Source organism: Cariama cristata, unplaced genomic scaffold (genome assembly GCF_000690535.1).
Source record: "Cariama cristata isolate BGI_N322 unplaced genomic scaffold, ASM69053v1 scaffold32130, whole genome shotgun sequence".
NCBI classification, from domain to species: Eukaryota; Metazoa; Chordata; class Aves; order Cariamiformes; family Cariamidae; genus Cariama; species Cariama cristata.
In genome coordinates, this window is record NW_009593746.1 from 72,893 (window position 1) to 95,093 (window position 22,201).

The 22,201-nt window shown below is 41.2% G+C and overlaps 1 protein-coding gene across 1 annotated transcript in view; it reads right to left on the reverse strand.

Annotated features, from left to right (window-relative positions):
* The window catches only part of LOC104157843 (protein unc-13 homolog B-like), a gene marked incomplete at its 5' end in the record, with an annotated part of 186,843 nt that overhangs the window by 70,821 nt on the left and 93,821 nt on the right, over positions 1 to 22,201 (reverse strand). Inside the window, 7 exons of the mRNA XM_009695336.1 lie at positions 475 to 616; positions 930 to 1,157; positions 9,702 to 9,921; positions 10,425 to 10,499; positions 11,444 to 11,449; positions 12,229 to 12,307; positions 17,478 to 17,524. Of these exons, the coding sequence (XP_009693638.1) occupies positions 475 to 616; positions 930 to 1,157; positions 9,702 to 9,921; positions 10,425 to 10,499; positions 11,444 to 11,449; positions 12,229 to 12,307; positions 17,478 to 17,524 (797 nt within the window). The remainder of the gene's footprint in view (positions 1 to 474; positions 617 to 929; positions 1,158 to 9,701; positions 9,922 to 10,424; positions 10,500 to 11,443; positions 11,450 to 12,228; positions 12,308 to 17,477; positions 17,525 to 22,201) is intronic.

A 22,201-nucleotide genomic window follows, 5' to 3' on the forward strand; every position in this document is an offset into this window, starting at 1 on the left:
TTACAGACAACTGACAGACAACCGACAGACAACCAACTACCTCTAACCTTTGTTGGTCAAACACCAGTAGCAGGTCACAACAACAGGTCATGGGAAGTTCGCTGAGTCTTTTACACAAAGTTTACTCTTTTATATTACAAAGAATTTTGAAAGTATGTCTATTAATCAGGAACAAAAGTTACTGAGTTAAAGATTTTCCTTTCGCTTTCTCTAGAAACATCAACATAAAAGTATTCACAGAGCAGATGATTTAGATATACACAAGTAAGACAGATGAGATAAACAGGTGTGGACTAAGTACATTATTAAAGACATCAACCCTCCAGACACACATACACAACTCTGAGGGGAAATAAAACCACCACACATTACAGGTGATGTGGGAATGCATACTGACAGAGAAGATACAGCTGTTGAAGCACAGATCATACAAACAGGCGAAATGGGGCTGACAGTCCTTTTAAGAGCACTTACAAGTAAAACTTCTCTTCCCATACAGGGTTCAGATTCCCAAAAATCGTTTTTGTCCTCTTCTTTGTTTTACCCACTTGAACGGTTACGTACGGATCGCTGGACCCAGTCTTGTCTTTGGCCTGCAGACCCTGAGCGCACACCACTGAAAGGAAAAGAGAAGGGTTACCACCACCATGCAATAACGCAACATGTCCACACATCACATGAAGCAGGAGCTCAGAATGGTCAGAGAAACAGGAATATCACTCATGAGAGCTTTTCTGATGAGCCTCAGGTCGTGGTGCACTAGAGTGCCTAGGGTAGGTAGGAGGAACTCCATTGCTACCTGTACACTGAGCAGAAAGAGACACAGATCAGCGAAGCCCTTCCTCTCCATTCTCTCTAGCTTCACACCAACTCTGTATTACCTTAGAGTCCCAAGTGAGGCCAAGAGAACCCATGCCTCTCTCACTCACCTGTGATCGTGATCTTTGCTGACCATTTTGAGGTGCCATCAAGCACGCTCTGCTTCACTGTCTTCATCTGCTGAGCATGTGACAATTTGCTCTCACAGAACACATCTCTGATCAAGTCAAAGATCTCTGGCTTGTTCCGCTCCCGGATTTTCATGCGATCCTTCATTGCCATGATGAAATTCTGGGTTCGGTCTTCAGCTCCATGCTTTGAGCTCTTCTCCGCTGCTCCTGCGCAGCAACAGTATACAATGCTCATCAGAAACAGACAATTATGAAGTCATGTTTCACTGAATCTGGACAGCAGGATCAAACCAATAAGTAATCCTCCAGATGACAGCTCTTGCTATTGACTTTTACAGTCAGACACCCCCTCCCCCCCGCCCCATTTCAAGATACACAAAAGAGAATCTGGACCACTCAGAGCCGGCAGGAGATAACGGAAGGGGAGTGCCCAGATTTCCACTATAACCTGGGATCAGGTTGCTCTCCTGACAACAGACACGAGTTTAATACTCTTGCAGCTGAGGAAGACCCAGAAATTAGGTTCTTTAAGAGCACACATCAGCATGCCCCCTTCTCTCATCACTTTGCTTTGAATAAATAAATCCCTGCTTGGGCAAGTGCTAAGAAAAGGACATAAGACCTCCATTACAAATAGTATCTATGAGCTTGTTTCAATGCTGCATCTCAGCACCATGGAAGAGCAGAAGTTCAGGTGGGCCAACACGGTCTCTATTTCCTACTGATGTGTTCCACAAGACTCCCCATTCAGCACCGAGTCACTGCACAATCCATGTCCCATTCTGTCTGGAACCAGCCTGTTCGGATCATGCATCAAGCTGGATGCATCCAAAATGCCTCTCTGGATCCCACTTCATTTTATCAGTTTGTAGTAAGACAACTCAAATAATCCATTCTTTGAATCTCATAGGCATAGTAACTATAGCAAATACCTATAAAGTAGCAAATTCAATAGTTAAAACTTGGGTCATCATAAGCATGGGACACTAGTACAGCATCCAGCAGCTGAAAACACAAGAGCCAGGCACAGGGTCTGTACTACGTAGGTATTCAACCGTATCTGGAAAAAGGGAGGCCTCTGGTCCCTTGCATAACTCTTAGAAGTTCATATAATTATAAGAATGCTCCCACAATCAACTACTAACTACTGACTACTCAGTTTTGACAGTCACGTTTGCTGTCAAAATTCAGCCGACTACTGAGTCAGATGTGAGGCATGCATTAATGAAAACACTGATGAGTTAACAGGGCAGACAAACCCGAGTGTGAAATGAAAAGCAGGAACCCAAGATTGCACACAGTCTCTACACGCAGTCTGCAGCAATTTCAAGTTATGATCTTAAATCAGTTTAAGTTAAACCAGTACAAAAGTCCTGTGAACACATTCAATGATAATATTTCTGTTCAGTTTAATACGCTTTTGCTTGTTTTTCTTCTTTGGGATAGTTTAATTAAAGTAAGCTTTGTCCTAGAAAAATTATCTTCATTCAGGTGTACACCAAATATTAAATTACCTTAAAAATATGTATTAAAGCAGATACAAGTGTGTGCAAAGGGAGCCATCAACCACAAAGATAGATAAAACTTTTCTTCTGGAAGAAGTGAGCAAATATGGTATCTGGAGTACCTTTAATACAAGGCATTACAGTTTTGCATATGAAACAGTTTCAGCAGGTAGTGACCAAATATGAACAAAGTTCTATGAACACACACATAAAGGACCCCCAGTAGTACAACATAACAGGCAACCTTGTTAGCAGGCTCGACAGGGTGCCTGGTGACTAACACTGCCTGAAGATATCCATTTCCAGGGCCTTCAATCTAACACCTTTCACCGTTACTAAATTCACTTCAATAAGAAATAAAACTCAATTATAACTTCTACCATCCAAACCAAAAAGAATAAAAACACAGTTTGGAATAGATTGTGACCACTGAAGTTTCAGAAGTTCGTTAAGGACACTGCATACGAAGGCATGTTATTAAAGACCTGGGGATAAAATAATCAGGTAATGTGAAGTTATAGCTTATTTTTTCATTTTACTTGCTAGAGGCTTGACTTAGTACAATAAAATGTATCTGCCTCAGGGTTTCCTATCATTGGCTTAAGATGAAATGAAATCAAAATACTGGTATTGATTACACAGTCCCTGCTGTCTCAACTCACAGGTGATTATGAACTAGCACCACCCAAAGTGATGTCTTGTATCAGGCAATCATCCAGTTGTAGACCCAACATTTATTACAGGAATATGAAACTGAAATGATACCAAGGGCTATACTTTGAACTTCAGATAAGAAGTGCTATTCAGCTTTAACAGAACTAGGTCTTTTGGGCACAGTGGTGGACTCTACTCAGTATATGCAGAGCTACAGAAAATTATTGGGAAATTGGGAAAGGCCAAACCAAACAATTTGCCTTTCCTGGCTGGAATTCTGAAATCTGTTGTGATCCAAAGAAACTAACCCTGCTCTGACCTTCCTGACTTTAAGGAAATTAAGAACCAAATTCAAATATTAAGAGTTTATGTTGTGCATGAGTGGAGTGCTCTATTTCAGAGTCATTTTCTAAATAAATTACTAGCCAGGCAGCTTGCAAATATAAATATTTCACTGTACATCATCAAGATGGGACAAGAGTTATCACAGTTCTGGGGTAGCACGGTCTGCACCACTGCCTTAATGCAAGCACTTCAGGAGCATCAAATGATGCTTTAGAATAAAAACTTGGACAAACTAAGGAATTCTACTTAAAAACAATTTAACATCACCAACACCTCCAGAGACCTTGCACAGTGCACTTAGCCTTGCAGAGGGATAGCAGCTGTCTGTGGCACCCTGGGTTGCAGGATGTGCGAGCCATGACACACAAACCCCTAGAGAGCCGTCCTTTAGTCACCTTTAAGGTTTGGCGCTGCCTCCTAACTTTCAGAGGAAACCCTCCACCTCCATTCATGCTGCTACCCTACTCTGCTCAGATAATTTGCCCAGGTAAGAAGGTTCTGTTATTCCTTGCCTGGAAGGTCTCTCTCCCTGCAGAGGTTGCACCTGAACTACAGTCCAAAAGCCAGAATCAGACAGATACCGTATTTAACAATGCAGACTAATAAAGAACAGACATACCCTCTGTCTCAACAACACACTTTCTTAACACCTGTTTGTTGATACAAAACCACCAGTTTCCAAAACAATCATTGAGGGACTAATTACCTATGATGTATGTGAAACAAACCCAAAGCATGTCACTATACTGGATGGCAGAGGGTGCTTTTCCTGTTGTTCGACTTGGATCATATTTATTCAGCTGCAAAAAGAGAGTTTTGGCCTGGGGATCAGCATTTTAAGTAGTCCTGTAAATGGCAATAGAAAGGCACAGGAATATATAAGTACGGTGTACAGTATCATACAAACAGTAGTGGGTTCCCCTTCTCTCTTCCTCTCTCGGACTGGATTATGAGTTAATTTATGACTGGAAACAGAAAGCAAATATGTCTATATTGGGTATTGTATTGATACAGCTATTAATAAACCACCGGTGCTGTCACCCTATGCTTTAACAGGAAAAAGTCAAGAAAGCAACATTGGCAGGATAGAAGACAGCTGTTCAGTAGGCGGATAATGCTTAGAAATTATGTATTCCTGAAACTTAAAATAGATATTCAAGTTTCAAATAAAGGTATTCTTCCTCCTCCTGTGCAAATATTTTCCTACATAGGATTCTGGGAGCAAACAAGTGTTCATCACCATGGTGTCTAAACATTGTTCAACCCAGAAGCCAAGATGATTATCACAAGAGTGACTTAATTGGTCTCAGTAACAGTCCACTCACTGAGGTGGTCTCTGGACTGCAGTCTCTGAATTCAGAGTGCAACACACACAAGTCTCTCATCCAAAAAGCAACAAACATACATGACTTCCAGTCCGGAGTGAAAAAGCACTGAACAACTCCAGAGGTGAACCAAGACCCCAGGAGCCAAAACAGTACCAAAAGCAGGTTGTCCAGTAATGCAGCCCTGATAGCTCATGTGAAGTTCTCCAAGGTTTGTTGCTCCTGTATACCATAAGGAAGCACTAATAAAGACAACTGGCTAATCACACTCACAACACAGATTTCATGTTCGACAGTAGTTTGAAACTTGAAATCTCATTTCCTCATTCTCAAGATCTCCAGAGGATCAGATTTTGATATCCCAGGGCAATTTCTTTTCTCAGGTTTAACTGTAATCTAGCAAGGACTACATTAGCATCACTACAAAAAAAACCCAAGACACACCTGAAGAAGTGGATTACTACGCCTTTTCAAATGCTAGCCCAGAACTGTATAGGCCCCTTTTACTAGGATCTTGATAGCATAATGTCCTTCCCTTCCACCCTCTTCATAGTGCTGCTTACTTCTCTGCATCTGTTCCCTGGTACACATCCATCCTCAGCTTTACTCTTCCTTTGATACCAACATTGCCCAAACCCATTGTATATTAGTACTACACCAGTGCTCAGGGGAAGCGATAAAAGCTCTCTTTTTCCAAAAGCTTTTCATGCTACAGGGATTTTAAAGACCATGCCTCCATCCATTTTCAGCCATGTAAGAAAGGAAGTGTACCTGTGCAAGAATAGCAGAAGGCTAAAAAGAAAGTATCTTCCCTTGAGCAAGGATTTATGAGCTTATGCTAAAAAGGTAAGCACTCCACCATCAGAGTAATACCTCCCAAGTACCTACAATAGAGAAACATCCTCAGAGAAACAACCTGGTGCCAACACAGCCATAAACCAGATGGCTGCAGTACACATGCCACAAGCTATTCCAGTTTACTGCACTTCAAGCATTGCCAATTTATGGAAGAAAAAAAAAACTAGTCTGCAAATGGATTTTTATTCAAATTGCAACTATGCATTGCTGAATTTGAGTATTTTGTCACTGCAGTCCCACACATTTGTTGACTGTATCAGACACTCAGTTTCTTAAAAATACAGAGCATAAGTAAAATGCCCTCAGAAGAAATAACCAAACTTAATTCTAACAGACTTGGGGAAAGAGATCCTTTTATTTTCCCCTCCGAAAGGCACTGAAGGATACAAGATGGATAAAGAGCATATTCTGATTCTAACAAATAAACCCCAGGTGTCTACCCAAAATTTCAAGGCACAGACAATGGAATTGTATTTGTGACCAGCCTGAAAATTCATTTTACTCCAATGTAACATTTTCTGGAAGACTTACACAGACTGAAGCGAAGATATATCCTGAGGCATCATGGTATAGTCAATAGATTTGCATTTGTTACCAACCTAAAAATGCATTTTACTCTACCGTACATTTTCTGGAAGCCTTAAATAGACCTAAGTGAAGATATGTCCTGAGAGTGTTTTGGGGGTTTTTTATTGACAGCAACAATAAAGCGTCTGTTACGAAAAAATCCCTCCTGAGTTCAGTACACAAGAAACTTCAGTCTTGAATTTACTGTACCTCTAAACTGTTGTTTGTCCCCGAGAAACCCCGTTTCTCATTCCTCAAGTACAGTCTATGTTCTTCAAACATACCTAAAAATTAATTTAATTTTTCCATTTTCTTCTGGCCTGCTGGGTTCCAGTAAGAAGCATTTTAGTATGAACATGCCAAAGCAAAGAACACAGTTGCCTGAAAAAGCCTTTTAATAGATTTCTAGTATCGACAACATTCATTCTGCCAGCCCAGGAACACATCTACATATTTGCCCCACCATCTTAATCTCCCAGCACTATCTTTCCTCTGCTGCCTCTGTCTTTTAATTACACAATTACCATCTTCAGTTTCCTTTACATCTCTACCCCAGATAATGATACCCACCACACTCACACTGGGTACCACCCCAGACCCCGAGCTCACAGTCACTGTATATTCTCTGGTCTGATGCTGGGCAGCTTTCAAATAGCTCAGTAAGTGAAGTTTCTGTCTGGTTGCCTTTTAGCTTTCTACATGCTTCACAAGTTTTGAGCCCAGTGTACTCTCAGTTATTTCCTCTCTGTTTCTTCAACTCTGCACACTAAAGTATCTTGTGTTTACATTTTGAAAGGCAATGTGCAAGGCAAACATCTGCAATCCCATGAATAAAATAACAAGTTCTTATCTAATGCTTTGCCATATATGAAAAGTAGTTTCCAGTTGTTACTTCTGTTCCATAGAAAAGCACAGACTACTGCCATCATCACATCCCACAGCCCATTGCATAAGCTTATTGAATTCCAACTAGAGATTAGAAAACCTGCCCCCATGGTTATTCTTCAGAGGCTGTTCCAGAGACTCCCTGTTCTCATTACTGAAGTTGATTTCTGCTTCCACCTTTGATTTTCTTACAGCAAATTGATGCCATTTTTTTCTCTTCTAAACAGTAAGTTTAAACAGACCATCTTCCTCCCTGCTGCATATCTCCTTCTTCCCCAACATGGTTCAGGCATAAACAGGTTCAAACAAGGACTAAACCAATTTGCAGAGCCATTGTCAACATAGTATCTATTGCTCAGAAAGGCTTTAAGCCATGAGTAGCTGTAAGCTGCAAGAGTAAGCCAGAGTCATAGGAGCTCTACACGTCTTCACACCTCTGCCTTGGGCTCCACAACATCCCTTTAGAAACATTCTATTGGGACAGACCTAGTATGGCTATTTTCACTTTTTTGAAACAGCATTGTTCCTGTCCTCCTCCTGTCCCACACTGCCAAGCCTCTATTTTGAAAGATTAACAAACTCATATCATCCTCTCTCGAGACATTCTCATCTTTTCTCCGTTACCATTGAACTCTCTCCAGTATACATCTGAGTATGAAGTCTCCTTTCTTGAACATGGATAACCACAGCTGTCCTCTGCAGGAATATATTTCCTCTTAGTCATTAACTATTTCTTAAATTTTGTTTTTCTTCTATTGTTTTCGACTTCATGACCTCTGCTTTGTACAGTATCTTTGTGCCTGTTTCCTTGCTGCTGCTGGTGTGAACCTTATTTTCCTCTGCTCTCCATAGCATTTTCCCCATGCTGAGATATCTCAACTTCACTGAAACTTTATAACATTGTGGAATGCATCGGAATCAGGCCTGGATGTGCATATCAGCAGTTCTTAACCTCAAATACTGAAAATCACCAGTTAGCAGAGGGATCTGGTGAACTCCAGAAGCAAATAAAGTTATCCTAAGTTTAAGAGACCCTCCATATCAGGTTGTGTCAGAAAATCAAGTTATGATTTAACTACTTTCTCATGAACCAAATGCAACAGAGCACCCCTTGGCTTAGTCACAAAAAGGTCACAACAAAGCCGAGGTGTCAACGATGCAACTGCTCAAATGCTATAAACTGAAAAGATCACCTTGCAATCCTCAAAGACAAATCTAGAAACACCAAGCAACTGAGGAACAGAGATGTTTCACATGTATTAGCTGTGGCTGACAAATAAGCCATTGCAAATAGCCCCAGTCCTAACTGTGATTGATTTAAAACTCTGCACACAAACATACATGCATAAGCAACATCCATTTGGAGAGCTAAGATAAGCCATAAGAAAAAACAAGTGATCTATGATTCACTGGTATCCCTTGCTGGATCATCCAGCCTGGCTTTCCCAAACAACTAGAGTCTGAGGTAGATACAAGATTTCACTCTTTATATTCCTATAATTGCTGACATGGATTTGCAGTAAGTCTGTTTATACTTCACAAACTTTTCTGATTACTTAGACTTAGTCCATCAAGCTGCAAAGCCAAGAAAATCAAGACTGAACAGAAACAGCCCCACCTTCCTACTCAAGACTTAACACATACGGCATAAATTTCTATTCCATTTAGACTAAGATATTTTGCTCTCAAGCAGGAACATAAAATTGAGACCAAATTAAGAAACTGTTTTACAAGCAAATAAAAATAACCAGATCAAGCCACATGCCTAAATTCATACTTCTTCTTTCTTTTCTTTAATGAAATTCCTTTTAAACTTCTCTATTGTTTCTGTAAGGTCTCATTTATTCTGCAAAGTCATAGCTCTTTGAAGAGCTCTTCTTTGAAGACAGGGCTTAGGTTTTGAACACTGCAGAACGGAAACAACAAAATAAACAGAAATGCTAGGAGAAAGATGAAAATACTGCCCATACACTCAAACAACACCTTCCTAACTGATCCTTCATCTCTGCTGACTCAGCTCGAGGTCTCCAAAGTGATTCAGCCATGAGACCCTACTGCTAAAAAGATAAAATGCCTTGTCAACCTGGACTTCGTACAAAGAATCCGATCTAAATCCACGGACTCTATCCCCTAAGCAAGAACCCAGTGCTGCTCTAAAGAGCTTAAAACAGTGTTAACAGGCTGATGGTTGAAAGAAGCAACCTGACCAGGATACTAGAGCAGAAGGAAAAGAACTAAAGTCAGAATATCCAGCCCAGTACCCTACTCACCCAGCCCACGACCTCTCTTCCATGCAGGGTATGTTAGCAAACACATCACCTGAGCTGACACATGAGTTAAAACAAAAAAACAAATAGATGTGAAAGAATCAAGAACTAAACCTTCTTTTAAAGCATATCGAGCACAACGTTGCAAAGAAGTTCTTCTGCGTCAGTGGAGCTGCCTGTGTCCACAGGGCAATGCGGGTAGGTTTAGCCCAATGGCACCTTTTCAGAAAATATGCAGTCATTTTAATAAATGCAGCTTCACTGATCACTGAGGTATCACCTAGACATTTAGGAAAGCTCTGGTAATACTTTTGGCATAGCCATACTCCAGTAGCTGCTACTCACTCTGTAAGCAGTCAGCGTTGAGCAAGTCTTGGCACTTCTCGTGGCACTTGACTCCACATTCACCGCAGCGCATTCCCTGCCGTGCAATACCCCACAGCAGCCCCTCACATTCATAGCAGTAGGTAGGAGTTGTGGCTGTCCACACTTCAAAGTTGTGTGGGGTTGTACAAGAGATGGGGTAAATTAAGGCTTGCAAGGTCTTCTTATAGACATGAGATTTCTGAAAGGCAAGAGAACACATAAACCATCATCCAAGAAGGTGACTAAACCCATTTTTGCTGGTTAACACATGAATTTTAAGGGAAAAGGCATGAGCGCTGCAATACATTTACACATTTGAGGTAGCCAAATTCATCAAACTTTTACAAGCAGCAGCAGAGGACACCCTTCCAAAAATGTTTCTCCAGGCATTTGAAAAAGTGGAGGAGATAGAAGAAAAGAATTAAGGTTTGTGGTTGAGGAATATCTTCCATAAAGCAAGTTTCACACACTGTCCCCCAGGGTAGATAGCACAGAAGGAAATGGTAAGATTACGCTTTTCAGGATCATATTGACACATTAAATGTTATTTTTTACATGGTTGGTTTCTTTAAACAAATGACACAAGAAGCTTTGCATCTCTATTTTTAGACGTCTGTGAAGCTGGCTCTGCATCCCAGAGAGCCAAGTTCCCTTAATTTGCTTACTAAAAGTTAACAGGAGCCAAGCAGCCCTCCCACTTACCAGCTCTTCATCTTTGAGGGATGTTCTAGTGGCCATTGCTGAGGTAATTCCGGCTTTCCGGGACTGAACCAGTGACTAAGAAGGAAGAAAGTTTGTTAGTCACCATCAATATTCAGAAATGCACTGGCACTATATGCCCCAAGATGTGACCAAGGTCATGCCACACACCAAACCAGCAGTCTGTTACATTTAAGTTGGTTTCTTAAATGATAGCTCACATCTCAGAAGAGTCAAATGTATACCCTGAAAGGTCTCCAACTTGTTTCCATCTACCCACAACCAGTCTCACTCTAGTAAATTTTTATTTGTTTCTCTGGTAAGAACTGTCAATGAAACCTGGGTTCACATCTCCACTTCTGTATTCTGGTAGCAATGGTAACTCTGTTATCGCCTAAGGTCACTACATGGGACTCACTTTTCTATATCTAACATCATTCATATCCAAAAGGAGATTATTTCATCAGTCTTACAACATACACAACACCTCTAAACATGAAAGGGTTACAAATAAATAGGATAAAAAAAAGAACAGAGTGGACTGGGAGCACAAGTCTGAATGTGCTGGTGCATCACATTCATTGGCCATCACTGAACACAATGAACAGGATTTTCCCCTCAAAACCGCCTCTTTCATATAACACCAACACTAAGTTCTGCAGCCTTGGACAGCAGAGGGTAGTGCCTTTGCAGCACCTCACACTGACATACAAAGGATTTCTTCAGCAAGCCACTCCAACTACATACAGGCAGAGAAGAAAATTAAAGCTAGTAACATTTGCTTCGAAATCATCAAACCCTATCAGAAACCTCCACTTATGGTCTGCTTTGTGCTGTTTGAAGATTGACTGAACAAGTTCACTCTGTCAGTGATGGAGCAGCACAGTGTTGGATACGCATGCACTGCAATACCGCAGGTTCAAAATAAAAAGCAAAAAGGTGGAGGGAAAATAAGGTAAAATAAGGTAAAATAATGTCTGTTTCTGGTGGAGACTTGGTGGATAGTCTTTAGCTCCACTTACCATGGCCTGTGGAGACAGAGAATGAAAGCATACAAAGGAAGTAACACAAGTTAATGCCATTATTGCGAAGATTTAAGATACAAGCAGTTAGTAAGACACATATTAAGCTTTCCATGCATAAGCTGGCAGAGAGAATTGCATGCATCTTTTCACATGAATTATAGGATAAAGAAACTTTGGTCTTTCAGCTGTTACAGCATTTCTCCCAAGTACGAAATTGCTACATGTACTGAACACAGCCAACAGAAACCATTTGTCCCGCAGAAGCCTTATTTCCACCGTATCATACAAGCATATGAAACTTGTCCTCATTACTTGCTTAGTTCTTGTGCTTCCTCGGTGCAGAAGCCTACTGGCAATATTGCAAATTGCTTTAAAAAATCCAAGCACATATGCTCGTTTATCTATCCTCTGAAATTCCAATCTTCTGGTAAGTTGCCACACTCACATGGACATTATGACTTTCCCTAAAGTATATGATTTTTAGGAAAACATTTAAAAATAACACAGGTCTAAAAATAATCAAATATTCTGTGTGGAATAAAAAGGAAAAAGAATATGAAAAACATCTTAGTTCTGCCAAATGAATGAAACTGTCTACAAAACTGTAGCTAATTCTCACTGAGGTTTTTCCAAGCACAACTCCTAACCCTTTAGTGTAAAAATGAATTTAACAAAACAGGAAACCTTCAGCTTCTTGAAATTTCCATGAACTTTACCATATGTCAGAAAGTAAAGCCACTTGCACTAACGGCTGTGTGGCAGAAGAAAAACAAATCTCTTACCAGATCACTGACAAGTGGAATTGGTTTTTTTTTGCGTAGATCAGGCATGCTATCAATGCCATAGAGACCACCCGCAGGCCTGGAAATTCAGGAGAAAAAAAAAAGATTCAATATCTCACCAGCAGTGACAGACAATAAACAGATCACATAAAAACTTCCTCAAAATATCAGTCTCCTTGCTAACATCACAGTCATTGAGAACAGGAAGAATCAGTTCTCTGCAAATGCAACTTAATAATAAACCAGTTGTTAACACATTGAAAAAAGGTCACTTTCCCATCCTCAGTTCTGAGGTCTGAGCTAGCTCAGACCAAGATGGGCATGTGCTTGCAGAGCACCCACTGCTTCAGAGCCACTGCTGCCAGCACAGTGGGTGAAGGCAGCCTTATCCCCACTGCTTCTGTGGGGCACAGACTGGGCAAAATACTTACCCAACAGCAAAATCACAGCTCTGTGGCAGTAATTCACACGCGGCTTAGTCTGTAGTAACTGAGCCACACATCTCTGCTTTCAGGAGTACTTTTTGTTCCTTAGGGAGAGCTCAGTGTATAGTTTACTATTGGCATTGAGTGTCACGGCAGGAAAGACTTTGGAAACTTGAAAACATCCTGCCTCCAGTCTTTCTCCATCCCCTTTTTTTGCATTTAATTAATTTAGGGTTGGTGTGGTGAGGAGGGGGCATGCTTTACTGTAGGAAGTAAAATCAGCCAGAAGATTATACTTAAGAAAGTGTAAAGCTAATGCCAAAAACAATTAAGTGTTTATCTTCTTCACATGCAACAATCCAGACGTGCCTGCCTGATGTTAGTGGCTGGGAAGGAGCATGTCGAAGCCGATCAGCCCAGAGACAGGACGCCACTACCCATCATCTGATTCTAGGCTAGAACATACTTAATCCTGGCCCTCGAGGTCCATATAATCCTTAGGAAAAACCTCACATCTGAGCAGAAAGGCGATTATTTTTATTTGTATGAAAGGGACCATTCACGGTACTCAGCGTTCAAGCCATGGAGACCTCTACACCCAAGAGTTACCATTTGCTGGTACAAGCAGCAATGGAGCAAAAGGGCCATTACCCCAGCAACACCTGAAGCCTGCCAAAATAAAACACTGTAACCCGCCTCCTTCCCGAAGAGATCAGACTGGATAATTGTACCTGGATCCTGCCGTTCTCTGGTAACACCACACGGATGTAAGCCTGTGCTTCAAGAAGGTCTGTTAATTCAGCTTAAACGCTTCCAGTAAATCAACTGCCTTCATCTGTAAGGCCTCAAGATAATGCTTTTTGCTAAGGCTGGAAATGAAGCACACATTTCTCTGCTGTTGTGCCTATTGTATTCATCCCAAACTGAAGATCGGACCTGCAATGTACTCCCTTTCTGTAACAAACACCCAGCCCACCAGGCAAAACACGCAGCCTGTCTCAGCGTCTCACTCTTCCATCTCCACTTCCCATCTCCACATTGCCCCCTTGCCTTGCTAACACTAGGAATGTGGCTCCCAAGGCCTTTTTCTTGGCTACAGAGACCATAAAGGAACCCTCTGCCTCTCTATCCTTAGCCATTCGTTTTCACCCCATACAATGGGGTTACAACTTTTTGCAGTTGCGTGACAAACGGGCTGGCACTTTTAACCTGCGTATTTTGCTGATTTGGTGCATCACACCCAGCTGAAATGCTTTAGGACACCACAACTACAAGAAAGAGGAGTATGGGACAAACTCTTCTTACTGCAATAGAAGACAGACATGGAGCTACCAAATTGTCGCTACAAATCTGCACATGCCATGAAAACTGGGAGGCTGCTAAGTGACAACAGGCAACCTGCACCCCTCAGCAAGCAGGACCTACTCAAACCCCCTTTGAAGACAGCCAAAAGTAACAGAAAAAAAAAAACATCCAGGGTGACCAAACCTATGTTATAGCAGACCATGCTCTAGGCTGGACAAGGATGTCACGGCACATCCTAGCACAAGGCTGAGTCAAGAAGGAAACACTCTGTTATATACAGAAAACATGCCATTGCACCGTACTGGTAAAACTGACTTTTTTGATGGGACATAGGAGGGTGACATGTCCGAGACACATCTGAGTTGACAGCTGCTGCTGGCTGAACAATCTCGGTGGGAAGGTGAGCACTCACATGTAACTGCTCGAACTGCGTCGGCTCTGCATGCAGCATGAGTCACACTTGCAGCGCCGCACCGCGCACAGCTCTCTGTGCTCCCGCACGATGAACACAAACCACTCGCAGTCAGCTGCGACAATTAGATCTCACAGCTGGGAATGGAAGACAAACTCCGACATGAGAAAAGGGGAGATTTACAGCAGGTAATTAAAACTACTGGAATCTTTGGCCAAGAATGAGAACAGTTTTCCAATGCTGGAAATCCTTAAAGCGAGGCTACATGGTGTTTTTACTACAGGCTACCTTTATTTGCAATAGAGAACTCCAGAAACAATTTTTGCACAAGTTACACTGCAATAATCCCTCTGGCCTATTATAGAAAAATACAACCCACATCAAGAAATAACAAATACCTGCATAAAGCGTTTATATTGTCAGAACTAAGAACAGGTTCGCTGGGATCAAATGTGGAATTTTGTCTGCTGCCCTCATGTTAGAAAGCCTTTCTGATACTAACAATACTGTTTGAGGTAAAATAGATGTCACAGAAGACTACTCAGACGATGCCAAAAATTCCAGCGTTATTTAAATTGCAGTGCCGCTTGCTGGTAAGTTTTGGGTCAAAGACTTGTGTCAAATCACTTGAATTATGAAAGCATATGCAAAACAGGAAGGGAGAGTCTGTAAACTGAAAAGACACTACAAAATGGTCACAAGTAAAAATCCAGAATTAACGCTTCTGCTAAAGTCAATGGCACAGCTGGGAATTCACACCTCTTCTACACAATTTCTGATGATTTTTTTTTCCTAATTCAGTTGAAAGGAAACTGTGATAGTCTGGCATTTCCTAGGAAACAAAAACATTAAAATTGCACGTTTTATAAATTCAAGATGAGCCTAAACAAGTTATTGTGCTGGAGAAACACATCTAGTTACAATCTGGTTTGTTGCAAAAAACTTATGATAGACTGAGGTCTATGACAGAACCAGCTGTAACCGAGACTGACAGAAAACAAGCATATTTGAAAGATGCTTCACCTCTGAAGAGAGGAATCCTAGTACCTAGATAGTTAAACACTCAGATGACCTGCTTTTAGCTTGTTAATATTTAAATATTTAAAAAAGAGAATTTTCAGCAACAATTCTTAATTTTCAAATCTATTTAGCTTGTTGTGCTTTCAGCTACCTCAGTCTCTTTATTCAATTACAATTTCTACTTAGCTTAACAAAATTATAGTGTTTGCACAGAGAGGAGTACTGTGTGCTCAAAGATGCACACTGCAGCTTTATATGTAATAGAGTAAGTCTCCTCTGCAATGCATGTAATATTTATAGCATTATTATGGAGTGCTGTATTGAGGAGTGAAATGTATTTCTGTATGAGAAGATGATTTGCACTAATAAATAAAATATATAGATATATTATACCCAGAGACTGATCCATAATACCAATTGTACTTTTTGACGCTCGTTCTCCAAAGCCAGCGATTACAGACAGGGAGCTACTCTTGCATTATGCTAAATGTCCAAATAGCTTGAAGCATCTTTTAATAAAAGTTTTATCACACAGATGCTTCCATTAAATCTTGAAAATTCAAGCAAGCAAAGATGGTTTGCAATGACAGAAGATTATTGTTTCCTTCAAAGGACACAACTGCTCTAATCTTCATATGAAAGAAGAACTCCAAATATAAGTGCTTTAATATACTTTGTGTCTAATAAGCCACAACACGGTTAACGGTGGAATTAAAGGTTTACCACCCACAACCACCTTTTCTGGAAATCCCTTGCATGTGGGGATACAGTGAATAAACAAAACTTTTGTCAAAACTACATTAGACAGACTGTTTTGTTGTATCTCATATAGAAAGCAAAAAAATTACGGACTAGAGCAAACATTGCCTTGAACTGACAAAACACATTTTTAAGTGTTTCAGGACTGTAGGTGTATTCCTCTTTCAGGCTGGGAAATCATTTTGTGTGCATGAACAATAAACTCAGTACTTTGTCTCCTTGTTAAAGCAGGAGAAGGTGCCATTTATAGTCAGAATAAATCACTGCCTTCCGCTCCTGCTAATTGCGAGTTCTCCAGCAGCCTGCTCACCGAAGTCCCGTGCTCCTTAGGAAAGCACTGGGTTGCTAGGCAGCTCCAGGTATCCATAGGTGTGGAGGACACTTTGCGGGAATACCAACATCGCAGAACAATAACTCCAAAAGCAGAAAGCCGTATAATGAAGCCTCCGATTTAACTTTGTGTTTTATTAAGGAAGGTTCCTTCAGTAGTATCAAAATTAACTTATGCGTGTAGCAAGCCAACCTCTTCCTGAGATTTCAGGGCAAATCTGCTGCTACGTCAGCTCCTAATCAGTGCACCACCACCAAACTGTATCACCCTAACTGCGTACAAGGCACTTAACCCAGCAGCTTGTAAAATGAGGATTCTAGGGAAGCTACCATGCTGGTACCTATTATGCACAGTGCCAAGCTGGAATTACAATCAGAATTTGTCTGCTTCATTTGCTGCAAGTAGTGTGATGCAGAGAGAATGCACGGCCTCTCACCTGTGCAAAAGAGGCATAATGATCACTGCTTTAAAAATTATAAACTGCAATGATTTCCAGAGTTACTCCAGTTTTTACTACTACAATGACCACAGAAATCATTGCAAAGACAGAAGACCTCCCCCAAGGTACTTTTTCTTCTCAGAGCAAAAGACACAACAATCTGTCTGAGCTACTTTTGCCCTTCCCTGGTGTCAACAGTGACTGATTCAGGAAAAACGATTTCATCTAGACTACTCTTACGGAGCTCAGTAAGGATTATTTAATACTGCTGCCATAAGCACGTGCCACCATCATGTTACAGAGTACACATTGCGACCTTAACCTTGTTCTTAACCACAGATCTCTTGAAGAGCTGCACAGCCCATCTCCAGTTGTTTAGGAGGAGACTCTGAAATACAGCAGCAGCCTGGCCCTAAGTGAGGCATGGCCACTTGATTATTCCTGACAGCAGCCACTAAAAACATCAGAAGTGCTGCTTTTACTTAGATTGAACTGCAGACCTCAATGTACACTGTTAATTATAAACACAGGGAAACAAGGTCTCAAAATACCACTTACCCTCCTTTGAGCCAGGGTGGTTTTGATGGATCAGCCTCATCTTGACCCTTAAATGGGGGAAGGGAAGAGAACAATATGAAATTAGTTTCCGAAAACACCAGAAAAAGTAATCAGATCACATTCTGAGGAAAGGAACAGACCACACTGCATGCAAACAAATGCATACAGAAACTCACTCAAGCACCTCCAATGACCAACATGTCAGGATAAGTCATACAGACACAGACAGGCTATGCAATTTCATTGAACTCCTAGGACTGGAACCTGAAGAGCCTGTTCAGTGCACCTCCTCTTTCAAAGGGCAGTCTTGAAGACCAACTTTTTTTTTCCAACCTAACAAAAACATCAGTTATTGGAGAGCTCCTGTTACCACAGGTCACCACTTACGTGAACACGGTCATAATGAAGATGTTATAAATTAAAAGCACCTGTATGAAATGCATAAATGACTGATCAACACGAAACTTGGTATAAACACTTGTGAGCTTTGTTCATGCTCAAATGCAAAGACTCTTCACTCCCCTAAGCACAGAGGTCCCACTCCAACTCCACCCGTTCATATACAAGTATTTAATTCCCAACAGGTGTCAAACAAGAGCCATCACTTGCAAGATGATTGCAGGTGAACTGGGATCTCACAGTATGATGGCAAACACCACAGACTGTAAACATGAGGATTCATATTCATGAATTCACACCATGTTCTTAAGTTCATATTAGGGGTGTATTTATAGAGCAATGTTTCGTTTCTTTGAAAATCTTCAGTGGACTGATCAGAGCTGAGAAGTGCTTAAACACTTGTAATGCACCTGGAGGAAAAAAAAGTTTTTGGATAAGGGGAAAATGGTTTACTTGTAACTGGAAACCTCTTTGTTCCAGCTTACAGTTCATGCATTCTCCTGCACTCCCTGAAGGAAAAGCTGGTTTCAAACAGGACTAAGCAAGACACACCGCCAATAGCTAACACTCCAACCTCAGATAATCATATCTGCCAAGAGGATGAAGAGGCTGCAACTTGCGCACAGTGGAAAAGAAAGTATTTACAGCCATGGGACTCACAACCCGAGAATCATAACAAAGTAAGGAACATCTATCAGGAAATAAGCTCCAGTTTTACGCAAGATAAAAGAACACAGCCCCAAAAGATTTTTTTATTTTTTTTTTTGGTCCTGCACTTTCGGTGAGCTGTGCAACCTCAGGTTGTTCACAGGTGACAGACAAGACCTCCCAAGAAGAGCAGAAATAACCAAGGAAAACAAGTTTCTATTTGAGGTCTCAACTTCTACAGCACCAACAGTGCAAACTTTTTATTTGTTAGTCCTACAACGTCAGGGTGAGGCAGATCTGAAGACTACATAATTTTTATTATTTTATTTTTAAACAGGCATGAACAATATGACGTTATCTACAATTGAATGGATACTCCATCTTTTCCATGTGATCACACAGGCCTGCAGAGCAGAGAGGAGCCTGGACACACAGTCGAGCACAGGTGCACGTTTCCCCCTGCAGCACAGCAGGCTGCAGGCTCCTGCAGGACGGATCATGCTCTACTCATCTCTGCTCCCAGCTGTGCTTCCAAAACCCCTCAGCCTAAAACCTGCATTTCCTCTGGAGGGATCTGAACCAACTGCTGGTCAAGAGAGAAGATTTCATGAAGCAAATGTGAGTAGACTTTTCAGTGCACACAAGGGAGGATGTCTTTACCTTTGCCCTTGAACACCTGGAAGAGCTGTGGCTAGAAAGCAATCCTAAGCTGGAACGACATTTTATACTGGACTGAGCTTGACACCAGTCAGTTCAGCTGTACTGAATGACAGAGAATGACAAACACAAACGTGGCAACATTTTACTGGCAAAAGGAATTGATATAACAGGGTTTTCTATCAGTTTATCTGAGAAACTCTAAACATAAGCCACCAATATTTGAGACATTAACAGACCACAAATAGCATGGGCAATACTGCAGCCAAGCGCAGTATACTGCTCACAAGAGCATCAAGAACTCTGTTCAGGGGAAAAAGATCCAGGGAAAGCTGTTACCTAACTGAGCAATAACCATTTCCTACACACAACCACGAGTCAACACAGAACAGCCGGGACTGTGGATGCAGGGAAGGGCAGAAAGCGTGATCAGGAAATAAACTTTCATCATCTCCCAGATTTTGAGACATGCCAAGTAAAAATTGCCAAGAGTCCAGATAAAATAAATGAGCAGGAGTACAGTTTAATTACTTCTGCCAAGCCTTTTAGACATGCAAGTAAAAAGAAAACAAGAGAAGAGAAAAGGTTTCTCCAGGGTCAAGATTAAAAATCGTCTGGGTACAACAGCACAAAATAAAAGAGCAAGCTTTCAGTAAGGGACAATATTGATGCAGGGGCAAGGCAGGTGATAGCTGTGTGGTAACAGGAGTTACCACCTGTGGAAAGCAAAGTAAAGAGGTAATTTGCTCCAGGCAGCATTCTCACTGAAAAAATGCCAAGTGAACCAGCACCTGGCATCCATCAAATGAGGGCTGATGCCTTGACAGCGTAGAAGAGCCAGTGCAGTACCCTCAGTTAAGGTGTGTCGGGTAAGGAGGCAAATGTGATGTAGCCTAGCTTATGCTCCTTATTGGCTTCAACAGCCTGAAAGGCTTCAGAGCAAACATGAAGGAAAGAATTAACATGGAGGTAATAGGAAAACAGGAAAAAAAATAAAATACAGGGCACATCAGTTTTGAAAACACTTTTTTTGGTTTTTTGGTTTTGGTTTTGTTGTTGTTGTGAGTTTTTTTGGTGTTTTTTGCCTTTTTTTTTTTGTTTGTTTTTTGACAAAGCAACCATTTTTCTTTAGACCATAAATTGAAGTATCAACTAAATATTCACTTCAACAAAAAACTTTTGATGCAATGCCCTCTGACGTTAATAAGGCCGGATAAGCTGAGAAGGAGCAGGGAGCTTTAAGGCAGGTAAACAACTGTAACTGAGCCAGTCACAGACAACGCAATAAGGAAGTTAGTGGGAGTGAGTTGGATCTGCTGATAAAATCTGCCAATGACAAACACAGGAGAATTATTGATACAGAACTCAGATGCCCAATGGAAAGAACTGATGGCAGTAAAGACTGCAACAATGGAGGATTAAACGTGGTACAAATGGCAAGGTAAGAGCTCCAAAGCCTGCTGTGAATTTGACTGCATACAAGGTGTTCCTCAGTGGAGGAAAGCACGTGAGAATGGACTTGAGTTCTAGTCATTACACCAGCCACGAGCCACTATGATGCAGCCTTGTAAGGAGATAACATCATCAATAGACTATGTCCAGTGAAATGTCTCCATAGAAGTAAAAGCATAAATGCCTCTGTACTGTGCTGGCAAGACTCCTTCAGAAAGGTATACACAATCTTTTCATTCTATATCAAAGTAAAAAGAATTCACAAAAGAAAATGGCAAAAGTAGCACAAGGATGTAAACACAATACTATAGCAGAACAGGACAGCTTGCTTATTCTAGCAAAAAGAACTTTTTCATGTGCTTAGACAGGAGAACATACTGCATGGAAGAACAACTGCGGGTAAATATAAGCACAGGATGAAAATTCAAAGGTGTCTAACCATGACAGTTCTGTAGTAGCCTTTCAAAAGCAGACACCAAACCTAATGAGTTTTAAAGAAGGAAATTGGGCAGTTTATATATGAGGTAATGGTGCAATAACACACAGTAGCAGTCACCAAGAAGTCCTCTGCAGTCCTTGCTGCACTGACATATGTAGCTGAAGAACCAGAGGCTGCATTACCCCTGCAAGTGTTGGCATGAGGGTTAACAGGGTTCAGACACGGCCAGGCGTGCCAGTTAAAACAAAGTAATCCATAGTTTACACCACTGTTGTGGTTAGGAACACTTCCTATATTCCTCTTCATTTACAAAAAGCAAATGACAATGCTATTTAGATGGATTTCCTGCAGCTGGGGAGTTTGCCACGCTCTGAAGGCAGCACTTGCACCAGGACACAGGAGGGCTCCAGCGGCTGGTCCGGGGCAACAGCCATAGATCTGCTCGAGTTCAGCCCATGATTACAGCCTGGCTCGCTTAGAGCCTGGGCAAGCAGAGGAAACAAGAGGCAGATGAGAAAAATACTGGAACAACTGTGAGAGTTTTTAGCGCTGTCATTCACAAAACAAATGGGAGGGCAAAGGGAAAGTAGAGACGTTTAACACCTAGACATCCACATGCTGCATGTCACAGAAAGTGTTCTGCTGGTTTATGCTTCGATTCTCTGCACAGCTCTGTCACTTAATCTCTCCTTGAAAGCAGTCAGACCAGTCTGAATCTGAAATTTATTTTTTTAAAATCTCCATTAAGCACATAAAGCATCACTGAAAAGATGGAGAAGTAAACATGTAAACACAACAGCCCATCACATCTCTATTCAATTTTTTTTTTTATTTCTCATGGTGATGTATGACAGTTTTATACCTACTGTCCATACCTTTAGCCAGGAAAGTGCTTGTCAGCCCTAGTAAGGCAGTACATTCACTCATAGCAAAGCATGCTGCAATCACTTGCTGCAAGGTCTTCTCCAAGTAATTAAAGTTTCTTATCAACCAAGACCCAGTTAGCAAAATAATGTCAAGTGACAGAGTAGCATGAATTTAACACTCTGGATTAAATAAGTCAACAGACGTGGTCATTTAAAGCACAGTATTCAGTCATAAGGAAGGCAATGTTTAGTAAAGCCTACAA